The 22,018-nt window shown below is 38.1% G+C and overlaps 1 protein-coding gene across 1 annotated transcript in view; it reads right to left on the bottom strand.

Moving 5' to 3' along the window:
• Positions 1 to 17,366, bottom strand: part of LOC101174522 (melatonin receptor type 1B-B) — a 52,281-nt gene extending 34,915 nt beyond the window's left edge. Inside the window, exon 1 of the mRNA XM_023962714.1 lies at positions 16,264 to 17,366. Within this exon, the coding sequence (XP_023818482.1) occupies positions 16,264 to 16,471 (208 nt within the window). The 5' untranslated portion in view covers positions 16,472 to 17,366. The remainder of the gene's footprint in view (positions 1 to 16,263) is intronic.
• Between the last annotated feature and the right edge of the window lie 4,652 nt (positions 17,367 to 22,018).

The following is a 22,018-nucleotide window of genomic DNA, read 5'->3' as shown; positions in this document are numbered from 1 at the left end:
GGTTTGGCCTTCCACTTTCAAAACTTTTCTATTCAAGAAAAAGTAAGTATTTCATTCTTTTAGAATGTGCTAGAATTACGTTATTTTAAATGGTTAAAGAGTTACAGTAATTGAAAGAATTTAAACACTGTAGCTCAGACGCTTCAGTTTTAGACTAGTTCAATCACAATAAAAAACAATTGTTTTTCTTAAGGTAAATATACTAATACAAATGAAAAATGGAAGAATAAATTGTTTGATGTCTTGATTTCACAGTTTAATTTCAAGTGTTCAACAACAAAACGATCTGGAGTCTCTACGATCAGCTGCTTTCACATTCAATTTTCCACACTGCTCATAATTCTTGTTTTTCTAAGCAAATCACCATGCAGCTCATCTTTACATTTCCATATATCTTTGACTCTGCTTTTAAGACTTGAGCCATGAACTTTTCACATTTCCCATCTACACCAGTCTCAACAGCTCCTAGCCTCCCTATGCATTCCTGGCCCTCACCAGCCTCTGGACTGCAAGCCCCCAACCTTATTGCTCCTTCAATTCTAATCTGCAAATACTGGGACTGTCTGTTTTTAAGTGAACTTTGTCCACACTTACTTTGTTTCTTCTTGTTGAAATGGATGGTGGGTTGTGAGGTATTTGAGTTCAAAAGTTTTGCCAGAGTCACCTTAACGTGTTTTTTTTATTAGTAAAATATAAATCAAAGGTGCACTAAGAGTCTGCAGTCCATGGTTGAGGCCAGTGCCCCATCTCACATTTTTAAAGGTATTGATCTGGATCTGCTCATGAATTTAATGGGCTCTTCCTTCAATCTTCTATGAAGTGAGACACAATTTACGATTTTCCTCAGTCCGGCAGACTATTTTTCTTGTGTTGTTTCTGAGTTTGCAACAACTGTGATCGTCTTTATTAACATCACGTTGGTTGCATCCAAAGGTAATGTTGGGGCTGCTTGAAGCATGCACAAAGAAAACACTTCCACTGCCTGTTTTGTTTGTGGACTGTTTGCTTAAATGCCATCGTGCGTATTCCCACAGCACCCTTCTCCCTCCCCTTTCTTATTTTCATGTTTTTATGCCTTCCTTGATTTTCATGTCTTTACCGTTTCATCTCCCTTCTCCCTTCATTCTCCCTCTCCTCGTTTTCTTGCAGCAAATCTCTTGCTGCTTCTTCCACCTCTTCACCCACTGCTGCCTGGAGGGTTTGAGAAACTGTTACATAATGCACTTGAAATTATCACAATGCATGTATTATGGATACAACCAGATACAGCGAGCCTCATGGGAATTGATGAGCCATAAAGGAATGGAATGTCCAATCGCTCACTTGGCAGATTAAATGGGTCAATCTATCATGTTCATGGTTATTGGGATTAAAGGAAACTGTTCTGTCAGTTGTGTGTGCTGACACTGTGCCGCTGAATCACCTCCCATATCAGCACTAAAGCACTGATAACAACTGGCTGATTCTGATGACACATGACAGTAGCTCTTACATTGTCTCGGCGACTGCCCTACAACATCTCTCCAATACTTTTCCGTTATACCCCTCTCTTATATCTAAATGTTACTGTCTCATTCTGGATTATTCCAGGGTGTATTCTTATCTTTTTTTTTTACTCCATCCTTGCTATTTTCCATCAAGTTTGGCTGGTTTCCCTTAATCCATCTGTCTGCCTTTGCAAGAATTATAAAAATAATGCCTCACCCAAAAAGACACAGGACATTGCCCCGGCACAGCTCAGGCAAAAAGTAGACTCCCGGAGTACTTAATGCCCCTACAAACATCTCTAGCAGTCATGTCTAACCTTCACTTCTGTCTTTATATATCTGCGCTTGAAACAGAAAAAAAAAAAAAAATCCCCAAAACAGTTAAACCAGATGATGAAAGAATTATATGCCAAAGCCTAACACACACAGAAAATCCCCTAAAGCCTCGCAGACACTCTTCTCCCATTCATTATAGATCAGTAGTAACTCAGCTCACCTATGGATTCAACATGAAGTGACACGATGCAACCGGACTGAGTGACTAATATTTGTCACAATAGGATGTATTATAAGATGCCAAATGCAATTTTCAAGAGCAATTCCAAATTCTAGTAAATGGAATAATTCCAATCAAACTAGCAACAGAGCCCCTGCGTCTAATCTCATCCCTTTCCCTTTTGGAGCTACAGCTTAACATCCTAGCGTTTCAATTTTTATCTGCGGTGTGGAGTCTCCCTTTCTGCCTGCTTTTCTCCCTTTTCACTATAACACACATAAAAAGGTTGCAACAGAGTCAGCATCTAGATTCTGCTTTCAGCCGTCCGGTGCAGATCTTTCCTGTGCACTAGAAAGCTAAGAAAGCTCTTGAAGATTGTATAAAAACTGATTGATCTGACAGTCTGCTGTGCTTACCTCTTGTTTTGATTTTAATGAATTTAAATCAAACGCCATAGCACCCCTTGTGGCAAAAAAGCCTTGGTCTGAAGCATAAATTATAGCAGGAATCAAGATAAGCAAAGCATCTGAGGAGCGAAGTGAAGAACCGAATATTTAAACAAATTGAAGAGTAGGGATGAAATGATGAATCAAGGTTGGGTAATTGCTGAGATAAAAGCCAAACTCTAGCACACCATATGACCTGCATGGCATAAAATATTATAATAGAGCTGTAACAATGTTTGTAACACAGGAAAGTAAGGAAATTCACATGTTAAGGGTGTTTTTCTTAAATTCTCATTTCTGAGCCATCAGATGAAAAATTAGGGTAAAATTTTAGTCAAAGTCCCACTCCGACCAAAGTGTTCCCAGTGGTCTTTTAATTATGATTATGCAGTTTTTAGTCAAAATAAAAATAAATTTAAAAAAAAGAGAAAAAAAGGTGTCATTTTCAAGGACATATTTTCTGCAGCACAGCAGTAGTTCATCAGAAATTCGCCTCTGAGTTGTGGGCAGGGTAACCAGAGTAAGCCTGCCCCCACTTACCTTCATCCATCTGTTTACACTCTTTCCCACTAACGACAGCCCCCTACAATTCCAGCCCAACCTAACATTATTGGAATGCTGAATGAATATCAGTCAAGATACACTCTTGAGCCAGATACCAGATCATTCGAGGTAAACAAAGATCAAGTTGTCCACAAGTGGATACAGCAGAATGAAGCGGAGCAGGGAGCTTGTGGCTTGCCCATTGCAATACATCTTGCAATATCTTCTTTCTATGGTATTTTTCATCTGCTCCTGATTTACAATGATTTGAATAAAGAAACACTCAAAAACAAATTTGAAACTTTTGTTTGTATATGTCCTCCCTCATGAGAAAAACATTACTATTTTTATTAGAGTGAGTCTTCAAGTAAAAATCTAGTGGAAATGTTTCTGTATAGGCATTGTTGGATTAATAAAATACAAAATAAACTGGACTAAATTACTGTAATGTTTGTCTGAAGTCACTTCGTTAAACAGATCTACAAGTACCATCATTATTTCGTGCTGCGTTTCTAAAGTTTCCAACCATGGGGTTGCTGTTAATAACCCAGTTCCATAATTGACAGATAATGTATATTACTCAAAATTATCAGTAAAGACAGGAAGCCAGGGTGGCGTTAGTATTCAGACAGTCTGCTCACAATAGTCTGCCACCAGCTGTATGCTGGCAGGATACGTCTTGAAAAGTCTTTGAGCAAGACACAGAAATCCCCCCTGCTTATTCACTGCGAGACATTCTGGATTAATGCTGTCAGCTAAATGCCGGAAATTTAAAGATGTGAAATACAGACTTAGGAACTTTCTAATAAGCTAAAGGCTGAGGTTGCCCATTAGCAACTCCACACCAGCCAGCTCTCTTATTCTTCTCTCAGTGTTACGAAAAGCACCATTATCAGAAAGAGCAGGCTCTCCAGAGGTTAAGAGATCAGTCCCATGCCCTTTAACACTTTCAGATGTTTCCTCTCACAAACACTATTCCCGTTTTTTTTTTTCTAACTCTGATGGACACATGCTTTTACTGTTTTTTTTTTCTCTTTACAAAAAAAAGTCACACCAAGAAAAGCCACAGCTAGAAGAAAACAGCAAGCATTTGTAAGGACATGGCATGAGATGACAAAAAAGCTGAACAAAAATGCTACACGCAGACTGAAATTGGATGTTTCAACACTATGAAGAGGGGCGAGAATAAATCCAACATCTCCCAAAATATTGTCATTGCCAACTTCTGAATGGCATTTTGGCAGTTCAGACTTGACTGCTTCATCTTGGGAGTCCAAATTCCCCATAACATAAGGTGGAGGCGCTGCAAGTGTACTTTGAGAAGCAGTGTTTCTGTTGACATTCCAGCTCAGCTGTGAGGGAATAGACTACATTTTAGTCCAACTGCGCCAGTCAAGTCTATGATACAACACCTTGAGTAGAAACTCGCAAACAGCCTTTCTTGGAGGAAGGGAAAAAAATCCCTTTAGGAACTGTCAAATAGACTTTACTGTGAGATGCAGTCAATGCATATTTACCATACATACCATACAATTTTAAAGTCTACACAGCATGTAGAGGTAAATAAACTGCCGGTTCAAATCGTCTTATTATTCCCTACACTAATGAAATTGTATTATTTTACCTTGTTTATCTTCTTTATAAAATCTTTTGTATTTGATAACAGATTTAGTCCTCCTGGGCTCAGAGGATAGCACTCCATTTCATAAATCTGCAGAGAGAACTTCTGCCAATCTTTATATATTGTTATTTTCTGTTGCTTTCTCCTGTTGGGGGGGGGGGGGGGGGTTGTTGCTAATCGAGATGGAGAGCAAACTTGCTCAGGTCGTTTTTTTTTAAGTTTTCTGTGTCTGTTGGAGTTTGAGATAATCCTCTAGGACCTTAAGAGACTGCTTTATTCTATAAATATATACGTATGTGTAATTGTAGTAATTGTAAGTGTAGTTTTAAAAATAATCTCACATGACTGCTTCCAATTTGCTTTTAAAAACCAGCAAACACGCTCCAAAGACACACAGACAGCATTCAATTTGGGCAGCTTATGTGAACAAATATTAGTCAGAGTAACTTTACATGCACTTTACATCATATTACCAGAAGGAATATTAATTCTGCTTTCAGATCGCTGATTAATATACTATATACATATTTAAATAATTACATAATTTACTCACTTATGATAATGTATGATTATATATATATATATATATATATATATATATATATATATATATATATATATATATATATATATATATATATATATATATATATATATATATATATATATATATATATATATATTATCATACATTATCATACATTATCAATAACTCCTTTATTTAAAATAGGGCCCAGCTTTAACATTAATTTCAGGATTAAGAGATAAATCAATACTTAATTTATAGTAGTACAGGAGAATCCTTTTTTTAATGGTTAAAAATAGCGAGAAATTAGGGCCGCAGTATATAAGAAGAATGAGATTTGACTGTAAGATGCTAGACCAGTGCTTCTCAATTATTTTTTGCCAGGCCCCCCTAGAAAAGAGAAAATGTTTGGCGCCCCCCATAAACCCCCCCCCCCCCACCCCACCCCACACACACACTTGCACGGTGACAATATATTAGGTAAGTATCTATAAGGATTGTGTAAGTATACCTGAAATTGTATCTTTTAACATTAACTAAAGAGAAAAGCAATATAAATCCACTTTTAACAGACATTAATTTTATTTAGCCACAAGGAAAACCTCTTATAGTCTAAAACAGAAAAGAAGCTTAAATTGCCTGAAATAAAAAAAAAAATCTGTCATTCCTTATTTAAACTAGAAACATTTTGACCAACTGAACCATTTGATGCTGAGAAAATTAATTAAATCAATAAATAATATTAAATGTAAAGTGATCTGAAGCATTAACACAGCAGCACCAATATATTTAATGTTTGTAGTCTGAAGAAACAGGTAAAAACATTGTGCTAATTTTTTTTCTAAATTATGGATTTTTTATTTATGATCTCATAAATTGCAGCTTTTTTACTGCATTACCTGCTGTCTTTATGTCAGATAATGACACCAACAAAACGACAGGCAGACAAAGAAAAAATTTATGGAAAATAAAGACCCGTTGTGGGTACCGGATGTTCTCGGGTTGCCGGATGTTCTCGGGGACCTTCGGGGTCCTTCGACCAATGATGACGTCACACTATTTGATTGGCTGTAAGTTGCCACGACCAATGAGTTAACGTCGCTAAGTTTTTTTAAAAACTTTATTGACAAATGCGGTATCATACATTAACAATGACATTAACGTTAACAACGAACAATAACAATGTAATGAATATTGCTTCGAAGATCAGTCACCATTGCCAAACATAACATATTAACATAGAAAATAAAGAATAGAGGGGAAAAAAGAAACAATGACCATAACACACAAATAAATAAAAACATAAGTAAAATAAAATAAAGGAACATAGAAAAATCTAAATAGTCTAATACTAGTTAAGTTAGGGGTACTCGTGAAGTTTGTATTTCTGAACAAAACTAAGCAATTTCAAGCCATTTTTTTTCATATAATGAAGTGATTGAAAGTAAAAACAGAGCTCTTTATTAAATGTTATAAAAAGTGGTTTGGTCTTCAAAACTTTACCTCACCAAGATGGCGGTGCTCTCCTCCCGTGAGGAACCACGTGATGTCTCCTCTAGTGATATATCTCATTGGAAGGACCCCAAAGGACCCCGAGAACATCCGGCAACCCGAGAACATCCGGTACCTACACCCGTCATTAAAACTTCTACAATAGTTAATAAAGAATTACATTATTAGCATGAGCCGAGTCATCTAAAGGCAAATGATGATCCCGGTGTTGGGCAACAGGCAGCGCTTGCAGCGCTCCGCGTGCGCCGTTCCACCTGGCAGCCTTAGCCCACTGCCCCTCCCCTTTTGCCGCGTGTGTGACAGGAGACATGAGCAGCTGCAAGAACAGGAATTTACAGGTTTCAGGCTGTTACAAACTCTGTGATTTAACAGACAATAGGAACCGAATAGTGGCCCAGATTTTTTTCCAAACACTGGGCCGCTGACACCACCGCCCCCACGTTAAATTTGCGCCCCGGACTATTGCCCGTATTACCTTTGCCTAAAACCCCCACTACCACGCGCCCCCCCTGGCATCGCATCGCGCCCCCCCACTATTTTAGAAGCACTGTGTTAGACTAATGTAACAAGTTAAACAATCCCATATTGTTTACAAAAACAATATTATTTTATCAAAAAACTCTCCTGCACCTAAAAAGTCTTGAAGCTAACAAAACATTCTTGTGTAACTTTAAGAGTCCACGCTCTGTTGTTTTAAGATCTAATAAATGCAAGTTTTTTTGCATCAAGTCAGAAAGCTCATATGCATAATAACTCATTGTGTTTCTTTTTTTTAACTGAGAGAGTGATGCCCTGCCTATATTGGCATGACTTGCTAGACAATTACAATTTCAACATTAAAGCCGCAAGCAGCGCTGTATGGCTGTGTATGGCAAGTGCCGCTCATCCCCATTGCCCGCCTCTACGCACCACCGCCGCCCTCACCACCCACCTTTGATCAAGGTTAGTCAAAGCTGTCTGCGAAATATACTAACTATGCCAGTTGTGCTAATGTTGCTAAAAGTGCTAGCATTGCGTTCAGCATCATCTATTCTCTCAGAAAAACAAATTGCTTAACATATTCATAATGATTAAAACTACGTGACAAGTTAATAGAAAATCCACTATTTTTCAAAATTGCGACTTTTCTGTCGATTTTATCTTCATGGCAACCATTTTTTTGTGGCCTGGGGATAACTACAGATTGACGTCAGTTGTAGGCGAATCGGAAAAAGTAAACTTTTGGATGTCCTTAACAACGGAGGTTTTTTGATAACCACGCCCACAATCCTTATATGTCCATACTCAGTGTTTTTCAATATGTTCAGTTCCAGCCATGGATGCATGGGTAACCTTCACTTTGTCGAAAATTAATTGTCAACTTATCCTAGGTGTGCGCACATCTTGGTGACTTTCGAGTATGTGGCGGGGGTCAAATTTTCACTCAAAGGTGCAGAAATCTTTCCAACTGCGAAAAACAATATTGTCCTTGCGGTAAGTGACTACTGCTGCAGGCCATAAAAACACTCCATGCCGACTGTCTATTTGTTATTTTAAAGTTATATTTCAATCGAACAAGATTTCCTTGCACAGCAACACACATAAAGTAGAAAAGATTCATAAATATAAAGAAAAACCTTTGAGGGTATATGCGTGGTTCTGCCTTTTGAGATTAATTTATCACAACTACTACTGTATATGAGAACTTGACTGAGGATGTGTGACGTCCCCCATAGAAAATGATTTACTTACGGCTACAACAGAATGAAGCTAATAGATGTCCCATTTTTGCACGATACGGACACCGCCAAGTTGGAACCAGATGTTGTCAGTACTTGGTGATTGGTATGAGTCAACGTTTCTATAGCAACCACTTTTGTCAATCAAGATTGAGCTTTTTGGAAGCCCACACCCCTACCACATGAACACAGGCATGGCAGAATCTGTCAATCAAATGTTTGGAACGTTCGACGTGAGACAACAAATTTTTATTGAGACATTGATTGGCCAGTTTTTAACTTGATTAACTTGCACTATGGATAAAAATATAGTTATTAGCAAAAGCATGCAGAGCAAGAATTGTTATTTTGACAAACACAATGACTGAGTAATAGCTGTTTATCGAAGGGTCTGTGGTTCAATCCTCGCATCCCGAAGCGAACTGTTGTTGTGTCCTTGGGCAAGACACTTCACCTTACCTGCCTCCAGCGTGGCTCAACTAGTGTGTGAATACATATTAATGTCCCAGTGATGGTCATAGGTGCCTTAGGCACTTACTGGCAACCACGCCTCTATCAGTCTGCCCCAGGGGAGCTGTGGCTACATGAGTAGTTACCATCACCAAGTATGAATGAGGAGTGAATGAATAATGGAAAACATTGAAAGAGCTTTGAGCGTCTGGAAAAGCGCAGAAGAATCCAATTAATTATTATTATCATTATTTCTCAATTGACATTTATGGGATTTTGGCTTTTGAAGCCTGCGGGTACTTCCTGTTTGGAACACGAGGACGAGGAGGGGGGGGGGGGGGGGGGGTGTCACTCAGTCCAGTTCTCATTTACAGCTTTTGATCTTCAGACCATGATTGTTTTACGTTTACAGCATCATAGAGCAATGTTTAGCTCACAAAAATATAAATGGTCTAATAATTATATATTCTTAAAATTTAATGCTTAGGTATACAAAAATATTATCAAAATACACCCAAATCAGAAACATTGTTAAATTTGTTATATAACTGCAAGGACTCTAAGTATAAAAGAATATAGATATACATTTCATATAATAATTATTAAATAAAAAAATATTTTTTAATAAATGAAAATGCTGATATTAGAAAGGATTCTTAAAATGTTGTGCAACCCAACTCATAATCTGCAGAATACAAAATGTTCGTCTTGCATAATACTTTATCAGTGACTTTGTTGTGAATGTTCACAGATGAACAAATTGTGAAACATGCGTTACAACCCTTTCTAAAAATAATGAGGAATCCTTTCTAGCCAAAATCTTATCCAAACAATGACATTAGCCAGCTTAGTGCAGTGAGCCAAATGGTCCTCATTTTTAATGCCACTGTACAATTTGTTGAGGGAACATCCCAGCTGCAATAAGACTCTTCATGAGTTTGAAACTTTGCCTTTTTTTTTCCAGGCACATAACTTCCAAAGCTTACTTTAAGATCATTGTTCATTGAGAGCCTTTCCCATGCCACGCTTTAACTTTAACATCCAAATAAACTTATGATGTTGCCAAGTACGCACTTGTTCACACAAGACTTGATTTAACCCTTATGCTATCTTAGATCACCCCACCCTTACATTGACGTGTTCTCCCTACCATGACAAAGGTGGATAAAGGTGGAAAGATTTCATGTAATCCATGGACACCAGTGAGGTTCACAAATCATTGAAGAAAAAGGGTTCAGCGCACTGTCTTGTGGGTCCAGATGACCCAACTCCCAATGTTAAAGTGGATAGCACAAGAGTTAAGGTAGCGTGAGCAATTCAGGACCATGGAGAGTGACAGATAAAAAACACAGACTGTCAGGGTTTCAGGGAAATGGACAGAGATAATAAAGGCAAAAATTAACTTAGCAACATTATAGTGGACAACCCCCCCCCCCCCCCCACGCAACAGTCTTAACTAAGGAATATTTCAAGCCTTTGGTACAAGGTGGAAGCTTTAAAGAAATTCAGCAGAAAAAGGAATTGCAGAAGTGGGGGGAGATAATGTAAATAAAGTCTCTTTGAAGAGAGTCTGTGTAATGTGTGATCCTAACTCTCTTTGAAGGTTTGTAACACCTAAGCGTCTTCAAAGACAAATCTCAAAGGACAAAAACCCCTGCCCCACGCAAATGTACCATCTACTCCCTGCATGCTCGCACGCAAATTCTGACTTTTGAGCACAACATTGTAACGTATCCAACACTGAAATTTTTTATGACCGATTGCTTCTTTTCAAGAGAAATGAGTTTGAATGGCAATTTAGCTCTGAAAACACAAAACATTTCAGTATTAACAGGCTGTCCCTTTGGAAAGCAAACTAAGAGATAACATTTGACCAGAAATTGTTGTTTGTGTAAATTCCATACTTCTTCGAACCAGTTCAGTGTCAGGACAAACATGTTTTTACTATATTATTCATAATAAACCCCGAATAGCTACAAGAAAAGCAGTTGTCACTCTTATATCATCCATCTGATTCAATATTACACTCGGCAGTAGGTTTGTTTTACGACTGAGACACAAGGGACAACAGTGTTGCCTTCTCATCTCACTGTGACTGTTAATATACTCCTGGTAAGTGAGTGAGGTGTTTTCTCCTTTAAGCTATTCAGTGGGTAGTGGGGCTCTACATCCTGTGAGTTTTTGGTGTGGGCTTAGCATAGTTTCTTTCTCACTTACTCGGCTCTTTGACTTTTTTTCTCAGTTTTAGAAGTAGGGAGGCATAGACATGCGTGTATGTTCCTTTAGTCACACGAACCAGCAGGTGAACCAACTCTGTCCTCTTAATATCTAGCAATTAGAGCAAATCATATCATTTTTGACACTACCCAAATACCAGAGTCCTTATGAGTTTTGTATGCGGTCTACGTGTGTTTTTTTAGAACATGGTAAAGACATAAAATTGTATCCCTGGTCTCGTAGCGTAAGAGGTGCTATGGTACTATGGAGTTTGAGACCATGGACAACCTGTGTACAGAGCTAGGTTCATGTTGTCGATAGAAACTCAAACATGTTCCAAGTGAATGTTGAACTCAGGCAAGGATGATTTGCGTCACTGGATCTGTTATTTATTTATTTATTTTTTGGAAAAAATTCTAGGTCCAGCCAGGGGTGGGAGGGAATTCAGTTATAGGACCCCAGGGTTTTATTGCTACTCTTTGTAGATTAGGATGTTCTGTTGGCTTTATTAAACTAGGACGTTCATTAAACTAGGACCTTCCGTATGTATCATGACAGTTCACAGTCGAGCATGCAGACTCTAAGGAGAGACTTGGCACTTCTAAGTCAGACACAATCACATTTGACTCTGGGGTGGTTTGCCTATTCAAGGGAGGAGGTTAGCCCCAACCTCGAGTTCAAGTATCATGGGTCCACAAGTAAGAGAAGGAGACTCAGGAACCATAAGATATACAGGACAGGTACAGTGGCTCCAGTAATGTGGTTGATCTGTCTGCTCTATTGATGAAAAGCTCAACCATCAAAAGGAGCTCAAAGTGCGGGGACCAGCTTTCAGAAAAGCCTACTGGACACCCCTCTTGGGAGTGAACTAGATTTGTTTCATTTGGGGCAGGTCTCAGGTAAGACCAGGGCCCTCTGAAAAACACTTACCCAGCCTTTGGGCCTGCATAGCTAGAGGATGCATCATTGCAGATACCCGCTTCAGATAAAAGGCCAGAAATCTGTTCATACATAATTGTAATATTTCTTGATTTTTTTCTGCGCATGACCCAATGACCTATTTGCTTTTTCTGTTGGACAGATGTACTAATATTTATTTATAAGAGAATAACAAGTTGTTTGGGACCTGGGTTTGCAAAACAACAAGACAAAAATCACCTCTTTGTTAGCAAAACTGACTCTTTGGAAAGGCTGTTTTGTTGTCATATGATGTTTAAGTTTTCATATTAGAGTTAAGCTGTGAGTGAAAACTTTTAAAAGTCTGATAGTACATAAAATATGTATTTAAGATACAGAAGTTTGGACTTGAGTTTGTGATTTATATTTTAACCTTCATACAAAGATTTGGAGCCTTGAGAAACAAGACACTCTAGGGTAATTTTTTTGTTTTAAGTATTTGTATTTGACTCACTGTTACAAGCCTGACAAGCAGCAGTTTCTTTGTACTCCATATATATATATTTTTTTTTTTTGTAAAAGTGTAACAAAGCACACAAATCTGTTGCATAATGATGTCAACAAATGGTTGCTTGCAAACTTCAGCACAATAACGAGTTTAAGTGATCTAGAAACACCCACTGTAAGAATGTGACTTAGCTTTTCAAGAATAATTATGTGTCTTTCCCTGTATAAAATGTTTCTTTTTCTCTGTATAACAAAAGCATTGTCTTCACAACTCCAAAAAAATTGGTAGGTAATTCTATGTGTTGAATGAGACCTGCAGACCAGTGGTTCTTAACCTTTATCAGGCAACGGACAGGCTTAATGTCACACAATATTTTCATGGACTGACCTGTATGAGACTGAGGTGGGCATCCCATTTTTTTTTATTTCTATTATTAATATTAACATTCTTTCCCAGTATTCTTTGAAAAGCAACACACTTACATTGAATTTCATTGTGAATTGGCCAAAGCCCTGAAGTGACTCTGAAGCCCAAAACAATGCTGTACCAAGCATGGACATTGGTGAACTTAGTGCCAAACCAGTTCCTTTCTAATATGTTGTGAAAGCCGGAGAATTATTAACAAAATAATAAATAAAACTGCTTTGTTATTATGTCAGCTTTGGAGCTTCACTTGGATACAAGCATCCTTCTTATTAAATCAACAGTTGGTGCTTCTCAAATGAATAGCTTCTTTGCTGCTACCTGCCAGGTTTGTCAACAATAAGCTTTGAGCCGCCAAAGATGTGCCATGACTGTTGCACAGCAATCGGGATAAAAGCAGCCTGCCTGTTCTGACTGAGGTTGTATTGCAAAAAATAAGTCATTTTTGCTTGCAGTAAAAATTTAGTTTAATCTGAATCATAGTTAGTTTTGCAACTGCATGGTCTTAATTTGGGGTCAGCTAACTAGGAGGTCCAAAATTTTTAAGATTCCAATGTTTGCATGTAGCTGTTTTATATTTATTTATTTTTGTTCTTCCAGGCTGATATGCAGCAACAAGTGCTTCTCTAACATCCCTGTGAAGTTGCTCCTCCTTGACCTTGCATTCACACAATTACTCAAATGCTCTAAACAACAAGTGCCCTAACAAACAGTGCTTATCAAAGTGGTGCCCTTTGCTGATGATTACTTAAAAAATTTCCATTTGATTACCAATGCTTGACTGCTGCTTTACATCAAGTGGACTGACAAACCTCTTAAGGTAAGTGCTACAATTTTCCAAGGTTGTACTCTTTTTAATGAGGGGCCTCTTTATTTTCTGTAGCTTTAGCTTCTTTATGGATAAATGAGGCCCCAGAAAAATTATTTAAGAGTGTGCATTGTTGCCGCTGGAATACCAAACCAGCTGTGTTTAAAGTCCCACTCTGATCATCTTTTGATCTATCTTCAAAGCGTTACCAGTGGTTTTTTTTTATTATGATTCTGCTGTTTTAGCCAAAAAAAAAGTCTATGTCATTTTCTAGGAGATAGTTTCTGCAGAGCGGCAGTAGATCATCAAAGAGCTTGTGGCTTGAAGGGGCTTGCCGTAGTAAAGTACATCACACTTACAAGCTTTTTCCAACAGCATATTTTGCGTCCGCTTCTGATTCACGATTTGTACAAAGAAATACTCAGAAATTTAATTTTAAGATAAATTTTCTTTATATTTGTCCTCCATCATAAGAAAAATCCCACAAGAACACGATAAAAACACCAAAAACACAATTTTCCTCGAAGTGGGCCTTTAAAGACGGGCGTGTATCTGGAAACCAAGCCGTTTCTCTTAACCCTTGTGCTATCTTAGATCACCCCACCCTTACATTGACGTGTTCTCCCTACCATGACAAAGGTGGATAAATGTGGAAAGATTTCATGTAATCCATGGACACCAGTGAAGATCACAAATCATTGAAGAAAAAAAAGTTCAGAGCACTGTCTAGTGGGTTTAGATGACCCAACTCCCAACGTTAAAGTTCCTAGGATAGCACAAGGGTCACACTGTGGATGCGATCAACATGTCGGCAATGTGTCCAGGATGCAAGATTCCCTATTGAGCCCATTGATGGTGCCATGTCAGCAAAAGCTATACGACATAGCACCGTCTTCAAACATCTAATCTGAAAAGCTTTTTGTCCTCAAAGGGAGATTTACACACTGTAGGGAATGTTTTCTAATATTCAAATGACTGCTGGCGCTCCAGACTGGAAGTGCACACAGTGTGCCTTCCTCTCTTTAAAACAGTTTCTATCAGAGTAATACATATGTGAAACTGGATACAGATAAAGGTTATTTAACACATTCACCATTTGCTTTTACAACAACCACTTACCTTTTAAATTAGGTTTAATCTTTTTAATCTAACCAAAGGAACAGTCCTAATGATTCGAATTAGTTTAATTTGCATTAGGTTTAAAACAAAGACTCTAATGAAATAGGGTAAGGGTAATGCTGTGTTATTAAAAAAATATTTTTTTTTTCCCCAGAAAAGAAAGTTAAAACATGATTTCCATGGTGAGTGCAGATTGACAGGATAGAAAGTCAAGGCATTGTCTGGACAGAGACCCCCCTGACTGACAAAAGAAAGAAAACATGCTTGAAAGAGAGAACATCGCTTTCATTGATTTCAGTTTCATTAACTAATCGTTAATGAGGAAAATAAGATGTTGGTGCCCCCAAGTAGATGGCAATGGCTGCTGGTTATAAGATATGCAAATAAATGCAAGTTTTCTGTCTTAATTGTTCCTTGATAGAGCAAAAACAGTCAGCAAAAGGCAGAAAATATCTATATCTATATTGATAAATGATATTTATTTGTCAATCTGTAAATCTATAAATATCTATCACTTTAACAGCAATTTTTTTCTTTATGTAATCTTTAAAAAAAATCATATTTAGAATCTGTTTCATTCTAATTGACCCAAAAATTATATTTGCAGAGCAGATTAAAATAACGAGGGAGATTTAATATTATTTAAATATGTGAAACTCATTCCTTTACTTTACCAGGAAGTTATAATTACAAACTCAAGTCTTGTACCTGGAGCACAAGTTCAAAGACTGAGTACCTATGTTAATATTACATAATTTCATATTATGCTTCTCTACGGTAGCATGAAAGCTCCTGCTGGGTAATTTCTCACATTCACACCCGTATATCATCACTAGTCAGCTTTTCCAAAGGGTCTTCACCTGTGCTTCTGATTCTGTTAGTCCAAAAAAAAAAAAAATGGTGACTCAGACCGACTGAACTTTATCTGTAATTGAGCGCAAAAGTGAGAAAAGAGATACACAGCGATGACAGCTGAGAGTTCTAGGCACCCAGCGACCTCAACATGCAACTCCTAAACTGGAAATGTAGATTAAATCCCTGTTTCTGGATATCACCGTGTTCATCAGCACTCTTGTGCCCTGTCCATGTACAGCTGGAAAAATATTACATATGACAGTTCAGATGAATTTTTAGCCCCTTGCTCACAGATATAGGAAACTGTCTAGTGTATGGGAAGAATTAGGTGATTTACTTCCAAAGTAGGGATTTGACTAAAGTCTAGATGGAGCAAATCAGAAGTTTTGCCTACATTTCCATTCATCTTAGGGGATGATATGGAGCAAGGTGCTCTAGGAGGTTTAACATGACATAGGAAGCGGCTTACAGAAACACTAAACCAGGTTTAGTCAAGAAATGACATAAACGTGGCTCATTTTAATAGTAATAAAAATGCAAATTCACAATATAGAATATTGACTTATAGACCAGGTGATGGTAAATTCCCCTAAATCCCAGGCCAGCTCTCATCCAGTTTACCTTTGGGTGACCTTACCAGAGTTCCTCAGTTTGCGGTTCCTGAAGACAGAGATTATGACCAGCAGGTTTCCCAGAACGTCCACCACCGTGGTGAAGATCAAAACACTGGCCAAGATGCCAATGACCCAGGCGGGGCGGGCGGTGCCCTCGGGGGCCAGGGCGCGCTCCAGCTGCCCTAGCCGTGGCTCTGTCCGGTTCTTTATGAGGGTTATTGCGTCCGGCATCGCAGCACCAAGCTGCTTCCAGGTCCCAGCTGTGCTCTTAAGTCCCGCAGGTGATGTGGGAGCCGGTGTGTCGTAGCTGAAACATGGAGCTCCCCTTCCTTGAGTCCCCCGAGTCCCACAGGTAAAAAGTCTGCTACTTAAAGGCGATAATTACTCGCGGGGATGACCACGTGTGACGCACGGACCTACCTACACGCTGGTTCTCCTCACATCTTGGCACCAAAGTCGTCCATCCATGTGCCACATACGCGCGGACACCGCGGCGTCAAACCCGCAACTCCAGTCGGGAATATACATGTAAATGTGTGCGTAAAATGTAGGGAGTAAAAGTAGGTGCTCATTTGCTAAGCTTTTCTTCCTTTCATTGCGCATCGGGTTGAGAGTCTGCCCACAATATTGGAAGAAAAAAAATCTACAAAAAAAGGACTCATAAATGATTCATTAATTCTTAACTATCGTTTATCTAAATTTTTAAAAAAGCGACATTTGGTCCCAGGCTTATCGTCCTCTTCCACGCGCTGGACTACGACGCAACTGGCGGTATGCGCTGTGGCGAAATCTGGATCAGTAGCTTCTGAAGCCCCACATCTGCATGTGTAGAAAATCCACGTCCTCCTCATGAGGAGGACGTTGGCTCCTCTTCCCAGACGGGGCTCTCTGTCTTCTCTCTGTTCTCTCTGCATGTGTGTCTGCCCGTCCCCGTTTCCCTCTGCGCTCCCTGTCATTTACCGTTCCTCTTCATCTCTCGCTCTGCGTGCAAACAGAGACTTTCCCCAGATTCCGCCCCCCTTCCCCCCGCGTGACCTCCGCCGAATTCTGCGTGGATGGCTCGGAGGAGCTCTCACAGCGGCTGGTCTGCACGGGGAGTCCAATCACCTGTGGGCTGGAGGACATCAGTGAAACGAAATAAATGTTCCTGTTCACACACTTTTTTTATGCTTTCATTTCTTTTATTTATTTAGAGTTGCTCTAAGAGAAAATACTGTAAATTATATTTTAATAGATATCAGTTAAAGCATGATCGTGGGCAGAAATAAAAGGAAAATCTGCTTTTGAGTAAAAAAATAAAATAATCAGCAATGTGTGGATCTCTCCATCAGGGTGTCATTTGTGGGATGGAGTAGTTGTGCCCAACACTGTCACAACAAGTGGAAACAGCAGTTTAATCCTATTCATGCCTAACAAGCGTGAATAACTGGTGGCAGCAGTGCGGTCAAACTTTCTGTCCAGTCCACCGGATTCGAAGTTATCAATACTGTCAGTGGTGACACAATGAGGCCAACCCTAGCGCTTCTTTTTTTCTTTTCTTTTTTTTTGAACTGCTGGGCTGCACGGATGCCCTCAAGCATTGTGTGTGTCTGGAACATATCAGAGCTGGCCAGTGTCAGTCTTAAGGTTGAGTTCAACAGGCCCGCAGGTATGGTCAAAAGACAGGCAGATACCCTCACATACACTGCTTTCTTCTCTAAAGATATCCTGGGGTACAACGATTAATCAAGTTAATTTATTTGTATTACCATCCAACCAGATCGATTTGTCTGAGCCAAGTTGTTAATCGAATCGATCTATACCATTATAAAATCGTTTCAAAATTAAATAACTAATATAAATATAAATAAATAATATTAGAAAATACTATTTGGATTGAGGCACAGTGTTTATTTTACAATAACGGAAAACACATGTGATGGCAGCAAAAAATGATCAAAACATAATTACAGTCTAATGTTTGAAAACACTTTAAATTTTGAAATGTTGTGACCATGCAATGTGGTATAAAGATCTAATAATCTTCAGTTTGTATCATATTGATGTGGAAAAACAAGTGTGATGAGCTTTAAGAAATTAAAGTGTGAATGGATTTTCCATTCATTCTTATTTATTTGTTTGTTTGTACCCATATTTAATTTAATTCATTTTAGATCAGTGAATTGGATCGTTCAAAAGAAACCAATATTCACTATGAATCGTATCGGCAACCACAAATTATGATATGAATCGAATCGTTGTTAAAAAAAATGGTGGCACCCGTAAAACCCACTTACAAGTGAGGATTCATAATAACACCATGCACCAGGGGAAATCACTTGATGCCAACCTAAGCCGGCTAATTGAAAAATCTCTGAGAAAATTGTGCTTTCTGTGGTGGACGTGCTGAATGTACAGCCAGGGGTCTTCTTTTGGGCAACTTTCATCAATCCTAAGCCCCCACCTGCGATGGAATCTAATAATGTTGGGAACTGAGTGAGTATGAATTATTTTCTGAGTGCTGCAACTGTGTTTTCACATCATCAACTCCAAAAGGTAGGAAAGCAGCTGCTCCATATGGCCAAGTCCTTGGTGCTGTTTTCACCATGGACAATATGGTTTATTAATATTGATAACTCTTTGCTAAGTCCAGCTACTGGCCCACAGAGTATTGTTGAGTCACCACATGGCAGAAAAAGAGAAAACGTCTCGAAAGCAAACCACAGGGAAAACAAAGCATGCACTTCAGGCACTTATTGCATTTTGTTTCTCCAGACTGTAAGAATAAAGTAAAAGGACAGTTTTTTTATGTTTTCCACATGCAATCTATTACGGTACTCTTTTTTTGCTTTGCCAACATTATAATAAAAAAGCCTATTAAAAAAACACAATTCCCATTCTCGATCATCTTTTGATCTATTGTAAAGGTGTTCCCAGTGGTCTGTGTCATTTTTTAAAGACATATGTTTCTACAGAGCGGCGGTAGATCACTAAATTCTCTTCTGAGTTGTGGGTGGAACTGTGTGTGGAGAAACCCCATTTGTAAAATTCATTTAATAATTCATATTGTAAAAAAAAATCCATGTGCTGTTTAGAGGTCCACAACATTTCGTCCTAAAAGAGCCATTTGGTCCAGTTTCTTACCCATCAAAACCCAACAAGAGCCGCACAGTCCCACTTTTTTGTTTAGAAAAATACAATTTATTATAATTTAGTGGCTATCAAGCCATTCCTTTATAAAAAAAATTACAATATTAAATCATCAGTGCTATATTTACATATACTACTACTATTATATTTTTGACAGAAGTATACAATTTCCCTTTCAAAATAAAATATTACCTGTGTCATTTAACATCCTGCTACAAAAAAGTTGCTATTATACTTGCAGAACGTTGTCTCTTAACTGCAACTAGACATACGGTAAGAACTTTCTGACAATAGATCAAACTTTTTACCATTATTTTTCCTTAGCTGATGTGTGCATTTTAAAGGAATGGTAAAGCTCTTAATGCCTCTTAAGTTTAATGTCAGCAGTGGTTAGATAATAATACAATCATATTTACTCATATAAGATTAACTCAGGTTCAAAGTAAAAAAATAAAAGACAATATATACTAATAGTTCTATTTTTTATTCAAATCGTTTGCATTTTTCTTCAACGTCAAAGCCACAATAAGATGATGGAGTTGCATGTGGCTCTAGAGCCTCAGATTGCAGACCCTTCGTCAAAGTGCCATTGGGGAGATTTTTGTTGTTAGATTTTCTTTGCTTTTTCCTTTGCAATCCCTAAGTTAAAATTGAACCGGTTAGTTCAAAAGGGGCTCCATTTTCTTCAAAATAGAGATATTATATGTTCTATGGTATTCAAGGGATAAACTATCTTATTATGCGCAAAAAAGTCCCAAGTCCGTTGTAATGTATTGACTATGCTTGACATTTAAAATGCATTAAGAGCAAAATTCCTGGACTTGGGCCTCTCTTGCATGGGTTTAGCTTTTTCCCATAGATGGCAGCACTAGTTATCCAATATGGCAGCCCCCCTGTTTAATTCAAGAAGGGTCCAAGTCCAGAGATTTTAGTTTGCTAGTCCTCTGAAATTATAAAAGTGAGGTGCTTCATATTATAGCATTTGTAAGCTATGAACTGGTGCTAAATCGGGGTAAAGTATTAATCATTTGGTGTAGCCTCCCTTTAAGCTATGCAATTAAAATCATTTCCTGGAAAAACAAACCTCTTGGACTTGGGCCCCTTTTGAACTAACAGATTCAATTGTGTTCCTGTAATCCTATAGTAAAAGTCTAATGCTATATTAGAATTTTTTCCATATTTACTGTAGTAACAGATAAACATAAGCAAAATTAACACCAGGAGCCACACTCTATACACAAGCAATTTAAAAATGAAACCATCAAAGTAACAATAAATAATAAAAAATATTCGAACGGCATGAACATTCAATGTAGTTCATTCATAGCTTTGGAGGGAGAAAAAAAATCACCATCCTAAAAAGATTTTTAAAAGAAAAGGGGGAATTGAATGTTCACAGAGATACAGCTGGAAGCATCGTTTGCAAGTTCAAAGTTAGAGAACCGGTGGTGAACTTTCTGAACAGGGCAATCAGAGAGAGGAAGCTATCAATAGCTGCCACTAGATTCCAGAAGAGGCAGGTGATCAAAGACCCTGAAGTGACTGCAAAAGAGCTGCAGCGAGATTTGGTGTTGAGAGGCACTAAAGTTTTAGTTCACATTAAGGTGCGTTCCAAATGCTGTGGGCTGCAAAGTCAAACTCCAAGATATATGTGACTGCGTTGCTTAACAAAATAATCATAAATAAGACCAGAGATTTTTCAATGTTTTTTTAAGCTAATGCAAAAACCTTAAAATCTTCAGTCTTTAGATTTAGGAAATTAGTGGACAAGAAGGAACAAAGTTCCCTGCCTTTAGTAAAGCATTTAGTAAAACATTAACATTGTTTTAAACATTTTTTTTTGTTCTGGTGACATTTCACTCATGAAGTTCAATGAATTGCTTAAAATCTTAGTAGGAAAAAATTGCATTGCATAGCATCAGAAGCCTTTGCCCATAGGGCTTCCAAAATTTGAGTAAAGTTGAGAGCAACTGATGTGTAACAGTGCAACATTAAGTTTTAATAAAGCTTTTATGTAGTGGGTGAGTAACTTCACAGTTGAAACCAACGACTGTAAATGAGAAATGGACTGATGTTCCAAACACGAAGTACCCGCTGGTACCAAGAAGCCAAAATCCCGTAAACTTCTATAGAGAAATAAACAGCGATTATTTAGTCATTCTGTTTGTCAGAATAACCATTCTTGCTCTGCTAACCTTTTTTTTAACTTGTTTTTGCTAACCTTGTTTTTACCCCATATTCTTTCTTTATTGCAAGGTTTTCAAGTTATAAACTGCCCAATCAGATGCCTCAATAAAAGTATGTGGGCCCCCACATTGAATGTTTGAAACATTTGATTGACAGATTCTCTCAAACCCACTTTGAAGTGGTAGGGATATGGAATTCCAACAAGCTCACTCCCGATTGGCGGGATTGGTTGCCATAGAAACTCTGACTCAGAATGTCAAAGACCAACTACTGCTCACTGACGTCATCTGGCTCCAAAATGGTGGAGTCCATATCATGAAAATTAGCAAATGAATTGAATTGGAAAATAAGTCATTGGCAATGTCTGAATTCCCTCCCAACTCCCTAACGTCTAAAAAACGATATAGTGCGGGTCTATGTAGTGCAATAAATAAAATTGAACATTTTACAGAGATTATTTAT

The sequence above is a fragment of the Oryzias latipes genome, chromosome 14 (genome assembly GCF_002234675.1).
Source record: "Oryzias latipes chromosome 14, ASM223467v1".
In the NCBI taxonomy this organism is placed as follows: Eukaryota; Metazoa; Chordata; class Actinopteri; order Beloniformes; family Adrianichthyidae; genus Oryzias; species Oryzias latipes.
The sequence above is the reverse complement of the archived record's forward strand: the minus strand, read 5'-3'. Positions and strand labels throughout refer to the sequence as shown.